This window comes from Balaenoptera musculus, chromosome 16 (genome assembly GCF_009873245.2).
Source record: "Balaenoptera musculus isolate JJ_BM4_2016_0621 chromosome 16, mBalMus1.pri.v3, whole genome shotgun sequence".
In the NCBI taxonomy this organism is placed as follows: Eukaryota; Metazoa; Chordata; class Mammalia; order Artiodactyla; family Balaenopteridae; genus Balaenoptera; species Balaenoptera musculus.
This window is the reverse complement of record NC_045800.1, coordinates 34776059-34798480: the sequence shown is the minus strand read 5'-3', so window position 1 is coordinate 34798480 and position 22422 is coordinate 34776059. Positions and strand designations below refer to the sequence as shown.

Sequence of the window (22422 nt, the reverse complement as noted above, 5' to 3'; positions counted from 1 at the left end):
ATTCATTTATTTGCTACCTAGATGCTTTTAGGCTTTCTAATATATGATGACACAAGGAAACTGTGGTCTGTTTGGGAACACAGCCCAGAATGGCAGTGCTGTATCCTTAGAAGCTCCTGAATCAGAAAGAGGAAAAAGTTCTCCACTATTACTCTCTTGGGGTCAGGATAGTCAGCTCTTAGTACACTGACAGAAAAACATGAATATTAGGTAAAAATGGGCCAAAGAGTCAGGCTTGTTATTAAGTTTATTAGCCCTTTTATAACAATTTTTTTTTAAAGTTTTTTAAAAACAAGAAGGCTAGCTATAGTGGAAGTTCTCAAGAAAGTTAGTTGAGGAAATGGCAGGAAAAGCAGGACATAATGCACAGAATTCCATAATTAGTCCTTAAATTACTGAGTAGACTCTGCTACTATCAGTGCCATCATCCCCAGGTAGGGAGGTGCAGAGGAACAAGCACTGGCTTTGGTGTTGGCAGAGATATCATCAAATCCAGGGTCAAATGTCTTCTGGCTGCATGACCTTGAACAAGTCACCCTACTTCTCTTAAGCTCAATCTGCTGTTCTGACATTGGTAGACTTATATAACACCAAATTTAAAAAAGAAAAAAGATGTAAAAAAAGCATAAGACTAATATTTAACAACCAATAAATAGAATAGAAAGTCTGATGACACCAAGTGTTGTGGTGATGGTGAAATGAGAACTCAGACGCTGCATGAGGGAGTGCAAACTGGATCAACCACTATAGGAAACAACTTGGCAATATCTGTTTAATCTAAAAGATGTACATATCCTAATATACAGTAATCCCACTCCCAGAACCCTAGAGAACTGTGTACAAGGAAACATGTATAAGAAATGCTTATAGCAGCAATGTTTCATCAACAGGAAAATGGATAAAGAATAGTATATGCATTTTATAAATTTTTCAGATAGCAGCAAAAAATAAAAATAAAAAACTTATCAGAGGGGGCTTCCCTGGTGGCGCAGTGGTTAAGAATCCAGGGCTTCCCTGGTGGCGCAGTGGTTGAGAGTCTGCCTGCTAATGCAGGGGACACGGGTTCGAGCCCTGGTCTGGGAAGATCCCACATGCCACGGAGCGGCTGGGCCCGTGAGCCACAACTGCTGAGCCTGAGCGTCTGGAGCCTGTGCCCCGCAACGGGAGGGGCCGCGATAGTGAAAGGCCCGCGCACCGCGATGAAGAGCGGTCCCCGCACCGCGACGAAGAGTGGCCCCCACTTGCCGCAACTAGAGAAAGCCCTCGCACGAACCGAAGACCCAGCACAGCCAAAAATAAATAAATAAATAAAAATAAAAGAAGCTATAAAAAAAAATTAAAAAAAAAAAAAAGCTAGACCTCTCTTTAAAAAAAAAAAAAAAAAAAAAAGAATCCACCTGCCAATGCAGGGGACACGGGTTTGAGCCCTGGTCCGGGAAGATCCCACATGCCACGGAGCAACTAAGCCCGTGAGCCACCACTACTGAGCCTGCGCTAGAGCCTGCGTGCCACAACTACTGAGCCCGCATGCCACAACTACTGAAGCCCACATGCCTGGAGCCTGTGCTCCACAACGAGAAGACACCGCAATGAGAAGCCTACACACCACAACGAAGAGTAGCCTCCGCTCGACACAACTAAAGAAAGCCTGCGTGCAGCAACGAAGACCCAACGCAGCCATAAATTAATTAATTAATTAATTAATTAATTAATATATTTAAAAATCTTATCAGAGGCACACTCTCTAATATGGATAATCCTTACAAATATACCACTGAATGAAAAAATACAAGTGGTAGAGATTACTCACAATAAAATACCATTTTTATAAAACTAAAAAAACTATACAACATATTGCTTAGGAATAAATGCATGACAGCAATGTTTTATAAAAAAAAAGCATGGGAGTGACAATCACTAAACTTAAGATAGTGGTTATCTCTCGGGAGCAGGGAGAAAAATGCAATTGGAGAAGTGTACAACAGATGCTCAAACTGTATTAGTAAGGTTCTGTTTCTTTAAGTAGTGTGTAAAGAATGATCTGGCAAATGCTTTTATACTGATCTCTTTTATGACAAATAATAAATCTGTAAAAATGTTACAGAATTTAATATAATACTTGAAGTACAGCAGAAAATAGGCAATAAACAGTATCTACGTCTGTTATGATTTGAATTGTAGGAGGGATTCCTGGCTTCTGAGTACAGCACAGAAACCGTTCCACCAAAGTAGGGAAGAAAGCTCAGTAAATGGTCCAGATGACTTTCCTCTACCTAAGAATCTATATGTGGAGAACAATGTGAATATGGCTGGGATAACAAATACCAGTTCAGTCTCTAGACATATACTGTCCTAATTTAACACTAATTCAGCTGGGTCATTTATATCAAATTAAAATGCTGCTACAAAAATCTTGAATCCTACCTTTCTGGCTCTCTCACCGTAAGAGTGAGCTCCAGCAGAGGCTTGAGGATGTCAGGATTGCTGACCCACTGGGACCTTCCGCTCTGGGCCTGCCAGGAGACAGCACTGGCTTGGCAGTTGGGAGATTCAGGGTTTCCCATCCTGACTCCATCCTTGACTAATTAAGCAACCTTGGAAAAGTCTACAAATATCTCCAAGGGGTCATTTATTTTATCTGTAAAATGGGGGTAATATGGGTACATGCCCAATTGTTAAAAGCAAGAGTCAATCCCTGACCCCTTCATTTACTAGCTGTGAGACAAGTTTCTTAACTTCTCTAAGCCCCAGTTTCCTTATTGGTAAATACGAATAATAAGAGAACCAGCCTCACAGGATTGCCATGAGGATTAAATGAATAATCTGTGTTAAGGCTCAGCATAGCATCTGTCAGACAATAATTACTTAATAGGAACTTGGGTTGCTGTGAAGTTTACGGGAAGTGATAACGGATATGAAGACGGTTTTGTAAATTGTAAGCTCAGTAAATTTTATTTTATATTTTCATTATAAGAACTATAAATTCTATTTAAAAAAAAGCTTACAAACTCAGTACTAATGTATATGAGTGCTGATTTTCAAGTAAATAGAATGTATTTTCCTGGAAAATTCTAAAGCCAGCCAAATATTCCTTATACTCTGTGGGAAGGACTGAGTTTGAAGTTTTAGAAATGTGTTTTAGAAATCAAAGCTGGCTCCAACTGTATGTCTCATAAGGTTCTCAGGGAAAAGTCATTTGATAGTTATAGCCATGAAACTCTTAATTGTTCTCTGAAAATCCAAGATTCTGAAGGTTAGGTTAATATATCTACAGTTAGTTACTTGGAATTATTATAACCTCTTTTTTCTTTTTAAGCTCTTTCTTCTTGCTATAGCAATCTTCTAAAAATCCTGGAAGAGACCAAAGCCTTTGGAGATACATAAATTTTCCTAAAAAATTAAGAAGGACAATTCTCCTGCAGCTGGGTAAGTACATGTAAGTACAAGATGTGAGTTACAAAAGAAAAGGGGACTTGAAGTGAAAGCCTCTTAAATGCCATAATAAAGCACCTGTACACTTGTTTTCAGTTTTCAGTCAATTTCTAGTTTTCCATAGACACATTTCCTAGCAAGGAAAAAAAAAAAAAAGATACTAACAAAAGCCAGGGGAAAATTTGGAGAATAATACATGACTAAGCAGGCTGAAACAAATATTTTTATATCTATGAGTTTATCATGATACTAAAAAAAACAAATTAGTCATCATTCAAGGATGCTAGGGAACCAACTCAATATTTTGAAAACTGGTAAATAAAGGGAATGAATCAAACATTTGTCTTGCCTTTCCTATAATAATTGTACCACTGGGTAGGCAAAAGTAGAAAAAGAGATCTTCTGTTTATAGTAGTATTCAAGCAAATCAATACGAGAAAAAAACAACAGAATTAGAATTAGAGAGATGACGCATTGAGGATGGCTGCAACATCATAAACAGAAAACTAGACATTATACGCCCCTGATGAAAGAACACATCACCACCTATGAAGCCCTCCCACAAAAAAGACAAAAATGAATCTGACCAAGCCTCTATATCCAACTGCCAATTTGTGGAAATACAGAAGACAGAGGAATATGTTAAACTACACTGTTGGGAATGCAATCAGCAAAAGCTAGGCTATGAAAAGTTCTACACAATAAATATCCTGATTCTTCAATAAATAAATTCCAGGGGGTCAAAGGGAGGAAGCAGAGGAGAGAGATGAAGAATGAACCTATAGACTAAAAATTTAAAAGACACATTAATCACTAACAATTGACACTTAAGTAGATCTTTATTCAGATAAACCTTTAAAAATTATGACTTTTATGAGACAACTAGAAATTTGAACACTACCTGCATAGTTGATGATATTAATGATAATGGTACTTTTACCTTGTTTTTTAAAAGTCATTATCTTTAGAGACATATATTGAAATATACGTGAGTGAAATGATATGATGTCTGGGATCTTTTCAAAATACTACAAGGGGGTGACTGGGAATGCAGATCAGACAGGACTGGCCAGGGGCAAAGTGATGTATACACAGGGTTCGTTACAGTATTTTGTCTACTTTCGTACATTTTAAATTCTTCAGTTAAGAAGAGGAAGGGATGGAGGGAGGAAAGGGAGAAAAAAGTAAATGATTAACTTTTATTGGGGTCTAATTTTTTGTGTCATTATCATCATCCCAGGGTCAAGAGATGTTCAACTACCTTCTGGTTCATATTTCACAATATTTTTTTTGGTCCTAATCCATTTTCCTACTCCTTCCTACAAAAGCATCCTTTATTATGGCCAATAACAGCCAAGGGCTCACCCCTTGGTCTTTGCTTCTTGTCATGGTTTTGGGGGTCAACCTAACATTATCACAAAGAACACAGGCTTAAGAGTTCAGACTGATTTGATACTGAATCCCATAACCTACACAGACACTTCTGCTACCACCCTCCCTTTCTCCCTCCTCCTTGTATTCCCCACAAGGCTATGAAACTTTGGTCTAATTATTCTGTCAGTATCAGTTTTGGCATCTGTCAAATGGGATGATGAAAATTTCAGTATTGTGGTTAAAGTTAAGTGAAATCATATTAGGTAAAACACCTACCCAGTGTGTGGCACTTAATACTCATACAATAAATACTGTTCCTTTTCTTCTTGAGTGGCTCTTCCTCTACTTAAGAAAATCCTACCCAACCTTCAGGAAAATTCAATTTGCGTCTCCTCTGAGATCCTGGAGAATTTAATTCTAGGCAAACCTAAAGCAGGTAGAATAGTAGTTAAAAGCACCAGACCTGGCTCCAGCATTCAAAAAGCTGAGTGACCCTAAGCAATTTAATTACCTTCTCTGAAGTCTTAGTTCACTCATCTATAAGACAGAAATAATAAGAGCACGTACCTACTGGGGATATTGTGAGAACTGAGTTAAATAATCCAGGCAAAGTGCTTAGTACAGCACTCAGTAAAAATTAGCAAGGAGGAAAAAAGAGAGAAGAGATTATGTTCCTGGAAAATCAAATCTGAGATTATACTCCAGTGAAATCCTGGGTTTGACTTGCTCTCCAACTAAACCAGAAACATCTTGAGTGCAAAGACACTGATTATACTTCTTTGCATTTTCTAATGCACTTTACATGTAGAGGACCTTTAAAAAATTACTTGTCAACTGAGAGAGAAAGAGAGATAATCTGAGCGCACTTATAACACCCTATTCAGATTCTTATGATCCTGTGGTACGTGCTACAAAACATAATTGCCACATAACAATTAAGAAAGAAAAACATCACCCATATCTAAATACAGCTCCACCCTCTATTTCCAGGCACTCTCCCACTTTGCCTTTCATTCTATCAAGGAGTGCCTGTTTTGTTTCCCTCACCCACATCCTGACTTCCTTCTTTTATTTCCTTCTCAGCTGACTAAACCCAGTTGCTCCCACAGTGTCTGTGGGGTTATGATTAGAGAAACAGATCACTAAAGAATAACCAGAACTAAGTTTTCCCTTTCCTGTTCCAAACTACTTTTAAAAATTCAAGTGCTTCTGCTTTTATTCCACGGAGACGCAGAGAAAAAAATTTTTAAAGGCAACAGGGCAGAGAAAAGACATATAATTTATCAGGAACTATGGAACTAAAACTAAAGGCATATGTGAGTGATAAATGAAGGGGCAAAGGGAATGTGGTCACCAACCACTGGTTCAGCCTAAAAAGAGAACAGGAGAACAACACTTCTCTAATAACACTGCCCAACAGTCAGTTCATCAAACCCACTGACTCTTCAAGCAGCCCTGGCTGCCCCTCACGACTTCATGGCAAAGACCTTTTCAAAGTTTTGCTGTCTTTCACAGCTACTGATCCTCTATTACATTGTTATTATGGAGGCTACTATCATTTACTGAGCACCTTTATGGCCAGACTTTTGGCTAACCACTTCACATGCACAACCTCTTCTTTTAAAATTTATTTTATTTATTTATTTTTGGCTGCATTGGGTCTTCGTTGTTGTGTGTGGGCTTTTCTCTATTTGTGGTGAGTGGGGGTAACTCTTCGTTGTGGTGTGCGGGCTTCTCATTGCAGTGGCTTCTCTTGTTGTGGAGCACGGGCTCTAGGCGCGCAGGCTTCAGTTGTTGTGGCACGTGGGCTCAGTAGTTGTGGCACACGGGCTTAGTTGCTCCACGGCATGTGGGATGCTTCTGGACGAGGGCTCAAACCTGTGTCTCCTGCATTGGCAGGCGGATTCTTAACCACTGCACCACCAGGGAAGCCCTACTCAGGCATTCTTTTATATCCATTATATATTTTTTGCTCTTCTGCTAGAGCTACTTCTAAATACCTTATAGCTATTTTTTTTTCTTTTTTTTTAAATTTTATTTATTTATTTATGGCTGTGTTGGGTCCTCGTTTCTGTGCGAGGGCTTTCTCCAGTTGCGGCAAGTGGGGGCCACTCCTCATCGCGGTGCGCGGGCCCCTCACCACCGCAGCCTCACTTGTTGCGGAGCACAGGCTCCAGACGCGCAGGCTCAGTAACTGTGGCTCACGGGCCCAGCCGCTCTGCGGCACGCGGGATCCTCCCAGACCAGGGCCCGAACCCGTGCCCCCTGCATTGGCAGGCAGACCCTCAACCACTGCGCCACCAGGGAAGCCCCCTTATAGCTATTTTTATATTGTAAATGAAATAATTTTTCCTGTAGCATTTTTCTAATTGATTACTATTGATACAAAAATGCAATGTTAGTGTTTCTCTTCTTTTGGCAACGCTGGTGAATAATCTTATTTTTAATGACTGATCTGAAGAGTTCTTGAATTTTTTATGTAATCATATCATATGGAAATAAGGAAAGTTTTCTTTTGCTTCCTTTCAACCTCTTACTTATGACGTTTTTTTCCCTTAACTTCCTGCAATGACTAGTACCTACGGCACAACTGAACAAAAAAGTGATTAGAGGGTATTCTTGTTTTGTTTTTGCCTTTCAACAGAAATCCCTTTGAAACTTCAGAATTAATCATGATGTCTGGCATAGGTTGTTATCAACTCAAGAGTTTTTTGTTGTTTTGTTCATGAATGAGTGCTTTTTTGTTGTTTTGTTCATGAAGGAGTTTTATCAAATGCTTTTCCTGGGTCTACTGAAATGACTGCCTTTCACTCTGAATTACTTAAACTGTAGGTTGGGACCCACTCGATTGTGATGAAATAAATTTAATGTATTGGCAGACCAGAATTTTTTTTAAAAGAAACAGAATATAACAGAGGGTACCAGACTACATCTGAAAATATAAGAAAGATATTGTTTGGTAAAACTTTTGTTTCAGTTGCTCACACAAACACACATACGTGTGCTCTGAGTAAAATATGCTTCTTACTGTGGGTTGTATAAAGAAAAAGTACCGTTAAGGACAAACATTTTATTGTAAGGTTTTCTTAAAAATATAGAACACAATGCTTGGTTTTTGTTCATTTAAAAATACCCAGCTTTTCCTGATATTAAATAATAATAACATTATTAAAATAATATTTTAATATTTTAAATATTAATGTTAAAACAATAAATCATAATCCCTTGATGGACAAAATGGCCCACACTCACAGAAACATCTGAAGTTACTAAAAAATAACAGAAGTAAATTAAGTATGAATTTCTGACAAGGATTCTTCTGCAAGAATAACTTTTGCAAAATTTTATACGTGTGTGATTTCTAAGGTAAGGGTAAACAGCTTTCATCATACTTTCAAACTTGTCTGTGACCTTAACAATCGACAGAACCTCTACTCCAAAAAGTTCAATGTTAGTTTATATTTCTAAAATCAGTAGGTAACTTGGTATTTGCGTTACTTATATCACATTTTCTGTACTTTTGTACTGAGTCTGGCTAACTCACCTCTTAGCTGTTTATATTACCTCATATTTTGCTAACTGCCCAGCCTTGTCAGTGGTTAAAAAACAAATATGCTCTTAAACTCCACCTCCACGTAACTGACCATTCAATGTTTTTCTTTGCCCATAACTCCTGAAACCTTCTTCTAGGACATTTTAAGATTGTTTCTTGTTTGTGACCAGAGGTAATACTGCTCACCTTACTCACTGGATTTATTTCTGGAAGATCTGTGGCTGCTTCCTGATTATGCTGATTGTGATTTATCACCAGTGAGACTATTTAAAAGAAGGCAACTCCCAAAGAGGAGCTCTAACATGTTCTGCACAATAGCAGCATTGTTGGTGGAGGTATCTAACCTGCCAAAGGGACTATTTAAAGGACAACACTCATTTGGATGTAGTGATGTTGAAATTTGGTTTTTAAAACTCAGTCCCTCTTGATATACCATGTATGCTGATGTTCTCTACGAAAGCCACTTTTCAGATAATCATTACATAGACATTTTAGAGACCACAATATTCACCTTAGCAATGATGCTGTCACAGGGTGCCAAATATTATAAGTCTAAAGAATACAGTATCACTGCTTCTAATTACAATTTTTAAAAATCCCTATTTCTATAAAAGCTATGCTAATTCCCTGGCTGCTGCTAGATATATCAGAATGGTATCCAAACTGAAAGAAAGCTGTCTTTATAGTCTTTTTTTAAAGTCCCCCAAATTAACTTATGTAATAAGCATAAACTTTAAGTACACTAAACAATCTATTATTTTTATGCTATTTCATAATCCCCAAAGCAGTATTTTAAAATCACAGCAACCTTTAACAATGATTACATCTGGTGAAGTGGTAATGGCAAGAGTAGATGAAGAAGAGGGCAACTTTTTGTTTTTGCTTTTTAAAAAAAAATACTTTTGTATCATTTAAATATTTAAATTAAATGTACTTTTTAATGAAAAACTGAATAAAGAAAAAGGGTACAATCGTAAAATCAAGAATCTCTACATTTATTTTATTCTACTCCCTGTTATCCCCACCTCTAATCTCCTACCAGCATGTTGTAGCACTTTGAGAGCAGGGACCTTGTGTGTCTTCTATAGTCATGCCCGGAGTATGCATCTACCTGTAGATAGTAGAGGTGGAGGTGATGGGAGCAGGGGGGTTCAACAAGCCTTGAAGTGAGCATTCTATTTATTCAGAATAAAGAGATCTATTATCTCCTCCCTTTGAAATGCTGGTTAATATCTACTCACAGGGACTTCCCTGGTGGTCCAGTGGCTAAGACTCCAAGCTCCCAATGCAGGGGGTCCAGGTTCAATCCCTGGTCAGTGAACTAGATCCCACATGCCGCAACTAAGAGTTTGCATGCTGCAACTAAAAGATCCTGCATGCCACAACTAAAGATCCCACATGCCACAACTAAAAGATCCCACGTGCTACAACTAAGACCCGATGCAGCCAAATAAATAAATAAATATTTTTTAAAAATATTTATTCACAACTCTAACTGCTCTGTTCCTTAAACAGTCAGACCCCTATTTGTATGGGATGGCCAGAGTAACCTCTAGAGGGCTAAATAACTGCTTAGGTCACTGTTACTACAATTTTGAGAATATCATTCCACGTATTATGTACAAAGTCCAATGCCAGAATCACTCTGTTGTACACCTGAAAATTACACAATATTGTTCATCAACTACACCTCAGTTAAAAAAAATATCCAATGCCAAGGGCCCAACTCCTGTTGACATCCTTCTTTTTGAACTACTAGCCAAAATGTTACTCATCTGTTAAAGGGATTATTGCCACTTTATTCTTACTATTTCTAAAATCTAAATTCAATTCTATCACCTTGTTATCCAACAAACTTGCTTCATATTTGGTCACTCTTCTTCTCAATAAACTATCACCTTCTCCATGAAGCTCACATACCTAAGCTTTAACCTCTTTTTAGGTCACGAATCACAAATATAGGTGTCTACATAGGGACCTGCCAGATAACATATGTGTAGGGGCATGGTTTAAGAAATACCAAGGAGTAACAATGATATAACAACCATTTATCAGCTCCAGACTCTGAGTTTATGAACAACAGGGTAGGTAGGAACAAGGAGTTCTGCAATCTTCTATCCTGAACTGTAAAATACAATACTGGGCAAAGGGGCCATGGTTTAAATGAGGTCAAGGAGAACAGATGCATTAGAGCCGCAGCTGACAAACCTGTTCCAAATTTGCTGAAGGGGTGTTTGGGATTCCCTGTAGCTTTTTCCAACTGAAAGAGTCTCCAAGCATCATTCATCACATTCTTCTCATGTTCTGAATCAACTGCATTTACCTCTCTGTCTTTGCAACTCTCATCAAACAAGGGGCACAGGAAAAACTGTGCAAACCTAAGGGTATGAAACATAATTAACAATTTGAAAGCTGTTATTTTAAGTGGCCTTTTAAAAATATGTTTAAAAAAATATGTTTGAAACTTAGATAGGAAATATGAATTCTACAGAATAAGAAAAAACTACCATTGCTACTAAGAAAAAAGGAATATAAGTTCTAAGTAACAGAAGAAAAATATAATATCATACATATGTAAATTCAGAGAACTCTGCCCCAGATATGTTAAATAATTAGTGAAAATATAAAAAGATTAACAACTCTGATTCTGACAACTCCCATGTGTTGTTACCACACCACCAATCAATTCTCCGACACCAGCTGGGTGGCCTAAAATTCAACTCAATACTGATATCATCAGATCTCACAGGTCCTACAAGACTGCCCCCAACTTCAAACACCAATTGCAAGTCCAGCTTGTCACCTGGGCTTCTGACCAACTGGCTGTAGATCAGAGGTTCCCATGACCTCCTCCTCGGGTTCGATTAATTTCCTAGATCAGCTTACAGGACTCAGAGAAATGTTTTACTTACTAAATTACTGGATTTATTATAGGATATGGATATGGATATGATTTATATATTTATATAAATATTATATATTTATATTATAGGATATGGATAAGGATATGATTCAGGAACAGCCAGATGAAAGAGATGCATAAGGCAAGGTATGTGGGAAGGGTATGGAGCTTCCATGCCCTCTAGGCAGGCCACCCTCCCCAAATCTCCATGTGTTCACCAACCTGTAAGTTCTCCAAACTTCGTCAGGATTGGGTGAATCACTGACCACTGGTGACTGAAGTCAATCTCCAGCCCCTGGACTGAAAGTTCCAACCCTTAATCACAGGGCTGGCTCCCCACGCAACCAGCCCCCAAACTCAGATTATCAAGGGACTTCCCCAACGTCACTGCATTAAAATAACAAAAAGCAACCTTTGGCTCTCATCACTTAGGAAATTCCAAGGGTTTTAGGAGCTATGGGCCAGGACCAGGGACAAAGACCAAATATATATTTCTTATTATAAACCACAATACAACAACAACAAAAAGTCAGGGCAGACTTATGAGACAGCAGCAATGTACTTAAGATTTACAATTCGGCATGTCTATGAAAATCCCTGTTGTATATGGCTAATTCTCCAAGAAAGGAAAAGGCAGGTGATGGTTCTTAGGCAATAAATCTTACATTTACAGTTTTAAGTGCAATTTCACTAAGACTCAGGCATTTTAGGACAAACTAAGTGACCTATTTTTAAAAGGCTCTATCTGAATATTTTTCCTTCTTATAAAGAAAAGGAAACAAACTTTAATTAGTGGAAAAAATAATGGAGTGAAAAACCTATGACACAGTAGTTTGACTAAGACATAATTATGGGCTTTTATGAAATATTAAGAGAATTTTAAAAATTTAATAAGCAGTGGTTCAACAAATAACATGGCATGTAACTTTAATATAAGTAACCAATATGCTTTTCTTGAGGCTATTCTTTAATAGTAGTACCAAAGCTGAACTAAGATTCCTTTAGTTAATAAATTAACTCTCCTATATCAGGTTGCAATTTAAATCATGATTTCATATAGTAATAAGTCTTCTTAAGAAACTTTAGACCCCATCTTATAAAAAACAATGTCCAGAATTCAGATGAAGCCAAGAGAAGAGGCTCTGCCTGAATGCGACTACTATTCAGTGGGCCTAAGAGACTCCTGGGTTTATAAACATCTCAGCAACTGCACCTCAGTCCAGCTGTCAAAAAGACTGTTATCATTACTTGATATTATTTTAAGCACATAGTGAATACAATCCTGTGCTAAGTACTTTACGCATACCAATCCAAAGGGAAACTCCATCTATCTGGAGCCTATATTCAAAGATATATGGAAACATAATTCTAGACATATAACCACTTTTATCTACCTCAATTCAGGCTGGGAAAAGTGCCTAATAGCTACATACCATAGCTGGACAAGTTCACATAAAGGGTCATGATTCTGACACAGTATAATCTATATTTTTGAAAGATGCTCTATATAAGTGGTTTTTTTACTCTGATCCAAGTAACAGACATCCGCCATCAAACAGAGATCTATTACATGAACATCTGCTGAGGCATTTGTAAAGCAGGAAATTAAATTCAGTGTATGATCCCAGGGAACTCATTAATGGAAGTCTTCTGGGAATACATATAAAAGATGATTACACCTCCAAGCTGCTGCCTGAAGACTGAAACATAAGCTAGAATAAATAAGAAACAGGTTACTCCGACCCAGTCCTGTATCCTGAACCCATGGCCTTGTTCTGTTAATGTTCTTTGTGCTACAGAATAAATTCAAACTATTAGGTTTGAAAAAAAAATGACTATTAACATAAGTAAGCAATTAAAGCTGAGAATTACTAAAACTGTGAAATCAAACTTCATTATAGACCCATCAAAAGGCTGCAGAATTACACCTTCTTGATAACACAGAAAACTGTAAAAATTCACCACGGGAAAAATTACACTTTGAACAATGAATCAAATCACTGATATGATAAAAAATTATATATTGTTAGCTGTATAGAAAATTGACCAAGAAATTAAAATAGCCTAATGGAGTTTGCTCCAGAAAATACTTTCACAAAATGTCCCCAGGGTTGAAACAGCAGGTCAAAACATTCTGTATTCACTAAGTATCCTTGAAGATTGAGGAACTAAAGGAGAACAGAATATTTAAGTTCTAGCATTCTGGAACAGGAGTATGGTTGAAAGGAGATCCATGACACTATTACAGTTTATTCTTCATCAGATGCTTCATATGTAATACCAGTTACAATGGGAAGGCCTGGTGAGAATTTTATAAGCTAATAAAATATTTTGTAGGCTTAAAGGCTGGTTTAAAGTCATGCCATTATTTTTCCTCTACCACAAAGTAAATATATGACATCATTCATTATTTTCTTTGTTATAAAATCCAGAGTGGGAAAATACTGGTTAAAATATCTTTTGTTAAGCTATAAAGCTGTGAAGACATCTTTGTAAAAATATTAATTATTATTATTAACATGATAAGTGAACAAAGGTGGATAATTCATAGGGTATTTTCAGCATTACCTGTCTAGGGCACCTTCTAGGTGTTCATGAGAAACATCAAAATAGTAATTGGTATGCTCTCCACTAGTAAAGGCATTTGAACTTCCTGCATGCTCACTGAGAAACTGGCTGTATTCATTTTCTTTAGGGTATTTCTTTGTTCCTAAAAATAGCATATGTTCACAAAAATGACTTAAGCCAGCAATATTTGCAGGATCTGACAAGGAACCTGAAAGAGAAGAGAAAATATACATATATAATAAATCATTTTTTTAAATGTTGAAAGCTATGGAGTACAGATGAATCACAGATGATTTGGAACTTGTTAGCATGATAACTCCAATCACAGTCAGAGAAAGTTACGCATAGGCTACTCTAAATGGTGCAGTTTAGATTCAAGCCCCAGCTTTTGACATCAGTTAGTTGGTGGCCTTGGGCAGATATTTATCTCCTCTGGACATTAGTTTCCTCACATATCACACTAAGAGGAAGAGTTGAATTCACTGTTTTATAAGAGCTAGAAACTTTCTAGCTCTTATATTTTATTGCAGGAGACAATATAGCATAGTGCTAAGAGCATAAGTTTGGGGGTTAGCAGCTCTACTAGCTGTAAAACTTTGAGCAAAATATTTTGCTTCAGTCACTTTTTTTTTAAACATTTTATTTATTTATTTATTTTATTTATTTTTGGCTGCACTGGGTCTTCGTTGCTGCTCCCAGGCTTTCTCTAGTTGCCGTGAGTAGGGGCTACTCTTTGTTGTGGTGCATGGGCTTCTCATTGCGGTGGCTTCTCTTGTTGCAGAGCACGGGCTCTAGGCACGTGGGCTTCAGTAGTTGTGGCACACGGGCTCAGTAGTTGTGGCTCGTGGGCTCTACAGTGCAGGCTCAGTAGCTGTGGCGCAAGGGCTTTGCTGCTCCGCGTCATGTGGGATCTTCCCGGACCAGGTCTTAAACCCATGTCCTCTGCATTGGCAGGCATATTCTTAACCACTGCACCAACAGGGAAGCCCTCAGTCACTTTTTGTGTACATACCTTACTTAGAGAGTTGTGCAATACAAATTAGATGATAATTTGCAAAGCACACTGAGCTGTGCTTGGCAACAATTATTTGTTCAACTTATGATGGTTATTATCTTATTTTCCCAATTCTAAAATGCCATTGAGTTAAATAAAAGCTTTTCAGAGAGGAAAAAAAGAAACTAAATGTACATATAAATAAGAAATAACTTGATTAAAGCAGCATTAAATGTGGAAGAAATGTGCACACAAGAATTTAGGAAATATGGTATTCCCTAGTATATCAAAAGTTTATAAAAGTAAAGGCATTAGAACTGTTACTGTCTTAAAGGATGGGAATGAATTTCCTTGTTTCTAGGTCACCTTAGCTGGGAACCTAACAAGATACTTTTGGTAAATGTAAGGTGATTTAACTTAGACAACTGTAGATTACCTATAGCTGTACAGGGCTACTGTACAAAGTAAGGTACATCGAACTGGTAACTACCAGGTCTCCATTCGCACAAATATGGAGAGTTCTAATAATTGTCAACATTAGGTCAATGAAACTGAACAAAGCTTAATTCATAATTTTAAACTGTACCTATGTGTACATCAAGTGCTGCTGATGATTTATCTGTTGTGGGATCACTGATGAGAAGTACTTTGATCCCATTGGCCAGCTCTAGTCCACGGTATTCTCGCTTGTCTTCAGGAGATTTGATGATATGATTTCCTATTCTCTTGATAGCTGGATTATTCATTTTGCTGTAAGTCTTTTTTTGGAAACTGAAAAGAAAAAAATTATTAATTGTTGGATTGTGCTTTTTTCTTTTAATGAACAAAGAGTAACAAGCAAACCCATATAATATATCATCAGATTAAAAAATGTGTACAATGAAGTACAACTAACATACAATATTAGTTTCAGGTGTACAACATAGTGATTCATCACAAACTGATCACCACAATAAGTCTAGTAACCATCTGTCACCATACAAGGTTCTTAAAATATTATTGACTATATTCCCTAAATCCCCATTGACTTATTTATTTTATAACTGGAAATTTATACCTCTTAATCACCTTCACCTATTTTGCCCAAACCCCCCTCCATCCTCCCCTCTAGCAACCAAGAATTTTTCCTCTGTATCTATGAGTCTGTTTCTGTTTTGTTTGTTCACTTATTTTGTTTTTTAGATTCCACATATAAGTGAAATCATACGGTATTTGTCTTTCTCTGTCTGACTTATTTCACTTAGCATAATACCTCTCTAGGTCCATCCGTGCTGTTGCAAATGGCAAGATTTCATTATTTTCATGGCTGAGTAATATTCTTGTGTGTGTATATGTGTGTGTGTGTGTGTGTGTGTGTGTGAGGTATGGTACACAGACACACACACAAACACACACACACTGGAATATTACTCAGCCATGAGAAATAATGAAATTTTGCTATTTGCCATTTATCCATATCTTGGCTACTATAAATAATGCTGCAATGAACATAGGTCTGCCTATATTTTTCAAATTAGTGTTCTCATACTTTCTGGATAAATACCCAGAAGTGGAATTGCTGGATTGTATGGTAGTTCTATTTTTAATTTTTTGAGGAAACTTCATACAATTGGGGCATTGCATGAAGTCCACCAATAGTGCGCAAGGGTTCCCTTTTCTCCATGTCCTTGCCAACACTTAATTTGTTGTCTTTTTTTTTTTCTTCACATTTCTTTGTACCTGTCTTGTGATGATTGGCAATTGGCACTTCTTGCTTACATTGATTTGTTAATATTTCTGATTTCATGGCTTCACATCTCAATATTCAATTATAAATTCATATTCCAAAAGTTACACTAAGAAAAGATTCAGAAGGATCCAAATATAAAACGAATTCAAGCTTTCAATACAGAAAAAATCATGTTCAAATTGTTTTTTTTTTTAATTTAAAGTAACAATGGTTCTTAATTGTTGTCTTTTTGATGACAGCCATTCTGTCAGGTGTGAGGTGGTTTTGATTTGCATTTCCCTGATGTAGTGATGTTGAGCATCTGTTCATGTGTCTGCTGGCCACGTGTATGTCTTCCATGGATAAATGTATATTCAGTTTTTAAATGCCCATTTTTTAAATCAGATATTTTTGATATTGAGTTGTGTGAGTTCTCTATATATTTTGGATATTAACCCTTTATCAAATATGTCATTTGCAAATATCTTCTACCATTCAGTAGATTGTCTTTTCATTTTGTTGATGGTTTCCTTAGCTGTGCAACAGCTTTTTAGTTTGATGTAGTCCCATTTGTTTATTTTTGCCTGAGGAGATACATCCAAAATAATATTGCTAAGAACGATGTCAAAGAGCATACTGCCTATGTTTTCTTCTAGGAGTTTTATGGTTTCAGGCCTTACATTTAAGTCTTTAATCCATTTTGAGTTTATTTTTGTATATGGGATAGGAAAGTGATTCAGTTTTCCCAGCATCACTTGCTGATGAGAATGTCTTTTCCCCAATGTATGGTCTTGGCTCCTGTGTTGTAAATTAACTGACCCACATGTGAGTGGGTTTATTTCTAGGCTCTCTATTCTGTCCAATTGATCTATGCATCTGTTTTTGTGCCATATAGTTTTGATTATTATAGCTTTCTAGCATAGTTTGAAATCAGGAAGCATGATAGCTCCAACTTTGATTTTCTTTCTTAAGACTACTTTGGTTATTAAGGGCCTTTTGCAGTTCCATATGAATTTTAGGATTATCTGTCCCGTTCTCTGAAAAATGCCGTTAGTATTTTCATAGGGATTGCACTGAATCTGTAGATTGTTTTGTGTAATGTGTACATTTTACCAATATTAATTCTCCTATCCATGAGCATAATATAATCTTTCCATTTATTTGTGTCATCTTCAATTTCTTTCATCAACGTCTTATAGTTTTCAGAGTTCAGGTCTTCTACCTCCTTGATTAAATTCATTCCTAGGTATTTTATTCTCTTTGATGCAAATGTAAATGGGATTATTTCCTTCATTTCTCCTTCTGAAAGTTTGTTATTACTATACAGAAACACAACAGATTTCTGTATACTGATTTTGAATCCCGCAGATTCACTGAATTCATTTATTAGTTCTAACAGTTATTTTGGTGGAGTCTTTAAGGTTTTCTATATACAGTAGCATGTCATCTGAAAATAGTAATCCATTACTATGTTGAATAAAAGTGGTGAGAGTGGGCATTCCTGTCCTGTTCCTGATCTTAGAGGAATAGTGTTCAGCTTTTCACCATTGAGTATTATGTTAGTTGTGGGTCTGTCATATATGGCCTTTATTATGTTGAGGTTATATTCCCTCTATACTCACTTTGTTGACAGTTTTTCTCATAAATGGATGTTGAATTTTGTCAAATGTTATTTCTGCATCTGTTGGGATGATCATATGATTTTTATTCTTTGTTTTGTTAATATGATGTTTCATGTTGACTGATTTGCAGATGTGGAAACATCCTTGAATTGCTGGAACAAATCCCACTTCATTGTGGTATATGACCCTTTTAATGTATTGTTGAATTTGGTTTCCTAATATTTTGCTGAGGATTTTTGCATCTTTGTTCATCAGGAATACTGTCATGTGATTTTCTTTTTTTTATAGTGTCTTTATCTGGTTTTGGTATCAGGGTAACACTGCCCTTGTAGAATGATTTTTGAAACGTTCCTTTTCCTCTTTTTTAGAATAGTTTGAGAAAGACAGATTGATATTAAGTCTTTTTTAAATGTTTGGTAGAGTTCACCTGTGAAGCTGTGTGGTTCTGGACTTTTGTTTGGAACTTTTTGATTACTGATTCAACTTCATTTCTAGTGATCTGTCTCTTCAGATTTTCTAGTTCTTCGTGATTCAGTCTCAGAAGATTGTATGTTTCTAGGAATTTATCCATTTCTTCTAGGTTGTCCAATTTGTTGGCAAGTAATTGTTCATCACAGACTCTTATGGTCCTTTGCATTTCTGTGGTATCAGTTATAACTTCTCTTTCATTTGTTTTTATTTATTTGGGTCCTCTCTTTATGAGTGTGGCTAAAGGTTTATCAATTTTGTTTATCTCTTCAAAGAATCAGCTTTTAGTCTCATCGTATTTTCTATTGTTTTTTTAGTCTCTATTTCATTTATTTCTGCTCTGATTTTTTTTTTAATTTTTATTTATTTATTTATTTTTATTTATGACTGTGTTGGGTCTTCGTTTCTCTGCGAGGGCTTTCTCTAGTTGCGGCAAGCGGGGGCCACTCTTCATCGCGGTGCGCGGGCCTCTCACTATCGCGGCCTCTCTTGTGGCGGAGCACAGGCTGCAGACGCGCAGGCTCAGTAATTGTGGCTCACGGGCCTAGTTGCTCTGCGGCATGTGGGATCTTCCCAGACCAGGGCTCGAACCCATGTCCCCTGCATTGGCAGGCAGATTCTCAACTACTGCGCCACCAGGGAAGCCCTGCTCTGATATTTTTTATTTCCTTCCTTCTACTAACTTTGGGCTCTATTTGTTCTTCTTTTTCTAGTTCCTTTAGGTGTAAGGTTAGATTATTTATTTGAGTTTTTTGTTTCCTGAGGTAGGCCTGGATTGCTATAAACTTCTTTCTTAAAACTGCTTTTGTTCTGTTTCACTGATTTTGGAACATTGTATTTCCATTTTCATTTGTCTCAAGGTATTTTGTGATTTCCTCTTTGCTTTCTTCACTGGCCCACTGGTTGCTTAGCATCATGTTGTTTAGCCTCCATGTGTTTGCGTTTTTTCCATTTTTCTTGTAACTGATTTCTATTTTCATACCATGTGGTCCAAAAAGACGCTTATTTAATATAATTTCAGTGTTCTTAAATTTTCTGAGACTTGTTTTGTGGCCCAGATGTGATCTATCTGGGAGAATGTTCCATGTGCACTGGAAAAGAAGGTATATTCTGCTAGTTTTGGGTGAAATGTTCTGTAGATATCTATTGAGTCCATTTGATATAATGTGTCATTTAAGGTCAATGTTTCCTTATTGATTTTCTCTCTGAGTGATCTATCCATTGATGTAAGTGAGGCTTTAAAGTCCCCTACTATTATTGTATTACTGTCAATATCTCACTTTACATCTATTAATATTTGGTTTATGTATTTAGGTGCTCCTGAGTTGGATGCACATTTACAAGTGTTATATCTTCTTGTTGGATTCATACCTTTATCATTATGTAATGCCTTTTTTTTGTCTTCTCTGACAGTCTTTGTTTCAAAGTCTATTTTGTCTGATGTAAATATTGCTAACCCAGCTTTCCTTTCATTTCTATTGCATAAAATATCTTTTTCCATCCCTTCACTTTCAGTCTGTGTGCATCTTTAAATCTGAAGTGAGTCTCTTACAGGCAGCATATAAATGGGTCTTTTTTTAATCCATTCAGCCACCCTATGTCTTTTGATTGGAGCACTTAGTTCATTTACATTTAATTACTTACAGGGATATACTTATTGCTATTTTGTTAATTGTTTTATGGTTGTTTTTACAATTCTTCTCTGTTTCTTTCTTATTCTCTTGTTCCTTCCCCTGTGCTCTGATGACTTTCTTTAGTGTTATGTTTGTATTCCTTTCTCTTTATTTTTTGTGTATCTGTTATAGGTTTTTGTTTGTGGTTACCATGAGGTTCATATACAACAAATCTGAAAATCTGTTTTGCTAGTCCTCAGGTCATTCTCAGAGATAGTTGTCTATATGTAGTTGTAGATTTGGTGTGTCCAGGGGAGGAGGTGAGCTCAGGATCTTCCTAATCCACCATTTTGATCCAGATTCTAGAGGAAACTTTTTATAGCCTACCTATAGGGTATAATCATTCCTCTCCTCCCTCTTAACCATCATTCTTTCACAGAATGATAACAATATTGTTTCTGAGGAGCCATATTTGTACCTAGGAGAACACATCGATGGGGATTTGCAACAGGACTGGTTGTGCCATGAGTTGGCCAGTGTGCTGACCTAGAAGAGTTTTCAATTACCAATAACTGCTTTCCCACATATTTCAGAGGTATCTACTAGAGTAAGTGAGGTGAGAAGTTGTGAAAGTATTATTATTGGGTTAACCAAAACACTGCTCAAACTTATGATATTCAGAGATAGGGCAGATCTGGAACTGATGGGTTTGATATTCACATGCTCAAAACCTAGGAAACAACACCATTGAGGAAAAATCCTGTGAAGTCCTAATAAAAATAAGAGACCTGGGTTGTCCTATGAAGGCAGCAAAAGCAAACACATAAAAACAATCAAACAAAAAGTTGGAAGGACCCCAAGAAACTTTTGTAATCTGGTGAAGACTTGAATGTCACAGTAGGAACAGTCCAATGATCTTAACAGAGATGTTTGATAATTTCTCTTACAAAGGACTTCACTTCCTCTGACAATCCTCTCCTTTCTTCTCTAGGAAGGCTGGAGTTACACTGATGGGAAGGGACCTATCCCTTCACTGCACCCGTAAGTTGGTATGAGTGCAGTGAAGGGATTTTCCAGATCTGCAGCATGTATGTTTTTGAGACTAAGAGTGAACGCTATTTTTGTCTATGTTGGGGACTGCTTAAGAGACAAAAACTGAACCTGGTCAATATACTAATCAGGTAAAGCCAAAAACTTATCCGAAACTACAGAGAAAAAAAATGATCCTGTGCTAACACATATGCTTTTTACCTGGAACACAAAAGAAGTGGATCTAACTGCTCTTTAAAGACTGACAGACATCCAGATTTAATGGTAAATCAGAGGTGACATAAATAGGCACGCAATTAATTTTGGATAAAATTTTTTTCTGTGTTAAAATCACTGGAGATTGGGACTTCCCTGGTGGCGCAGTGGTTAAGAATCGGCCTGCCAAAGCAGGGGACACGAGTTCGCGCCCTGGTCCGGGAAGATCCCACATGCCAAGGAGCAACTAAGCCCGTGCGCCACAACTACTGAGCCTGCACCCTAGAGCCCGCGAGCCACAACTACTGAGCCTACACGCCTAGAGCCCGCGCTCCACAACAAGAGAAGACACCGCAATGAGAAGCCTGCACACTGCAACGAAGAGTAGCCCCTGCTCGCTGCAACTAAAGAAAGTCCGCGCACAGCAACGAAGACCCAACGCAGCCAAAAATTAATTAATTAATTAATTTTAAAAATTGGTACTGGAATGTGCCTATGTTTTAAAAAAAAAGTCTCTGGAGATTAAGAGAGGGAAAAATCCAGTTTGCTTCTATCAGAATATCTTTCTCTATGAAATCATCTGTAACTAGTCTTCTGGGTAACAACTGAACAACTGATTAAATAAAGAGGTTCACTCTTATTAAGAATGTCCCCTAGGGGCTTCCCTGGTGGCGCAGCGGTTGAGAATCTGCCTGCCAATGCAGGGGACACGGGTTCGAGCCCTGGTCTGGGAAGATCCCACATGCCACGGAGCAACTGGGCCCGTGAGCCACAATTACTGAGCCTGCGCGTCTGGAGCCTGTGCTCCACAGCAAGAGAGGCCGCGATAGTGAGAGGCCCACGCACCGCGATGAAGAGAGGCCCCCGCTTGCCACAACTAGAGAAAGCCCTCACACAGAAACGAAGACCCAACACAGCAAAAATAAATAAATAAATAAAATTA

At 37.4% G+C, this 22422-nt stretch overlaps 1 protein-coding gene across 2 annotated transcripts in view; it reads right to left on the bottom strand.

The window, feature by feature from the left end:
* IDE (insulin degrading enzyme) overlaps positions 1-22422 on the bottom strand; it is a 111905-nt gene that overhangs the window by 52759 nt on the left and 36724 nt on the right. For both annotated transcript variants that reach the window (XM_036828619.1, XM_036828618.1), the window contains exons 2-4: positions 15410-15594; positions 13830-14037; positions 10568-10737 (exon numbers count right to left, since the gene is read on the bottom strand). In XM_036828619.1, coding sequence (XP_036684514.1) covers positions 10568-10737; positions 13830-14037; positions 15410-15594 — 563 coding nt within the window. The remainder of the gene's footprint in view (positions 1-10567; positions 10738-13829; positions 14038-15409; positions 15595-22422) is intronic.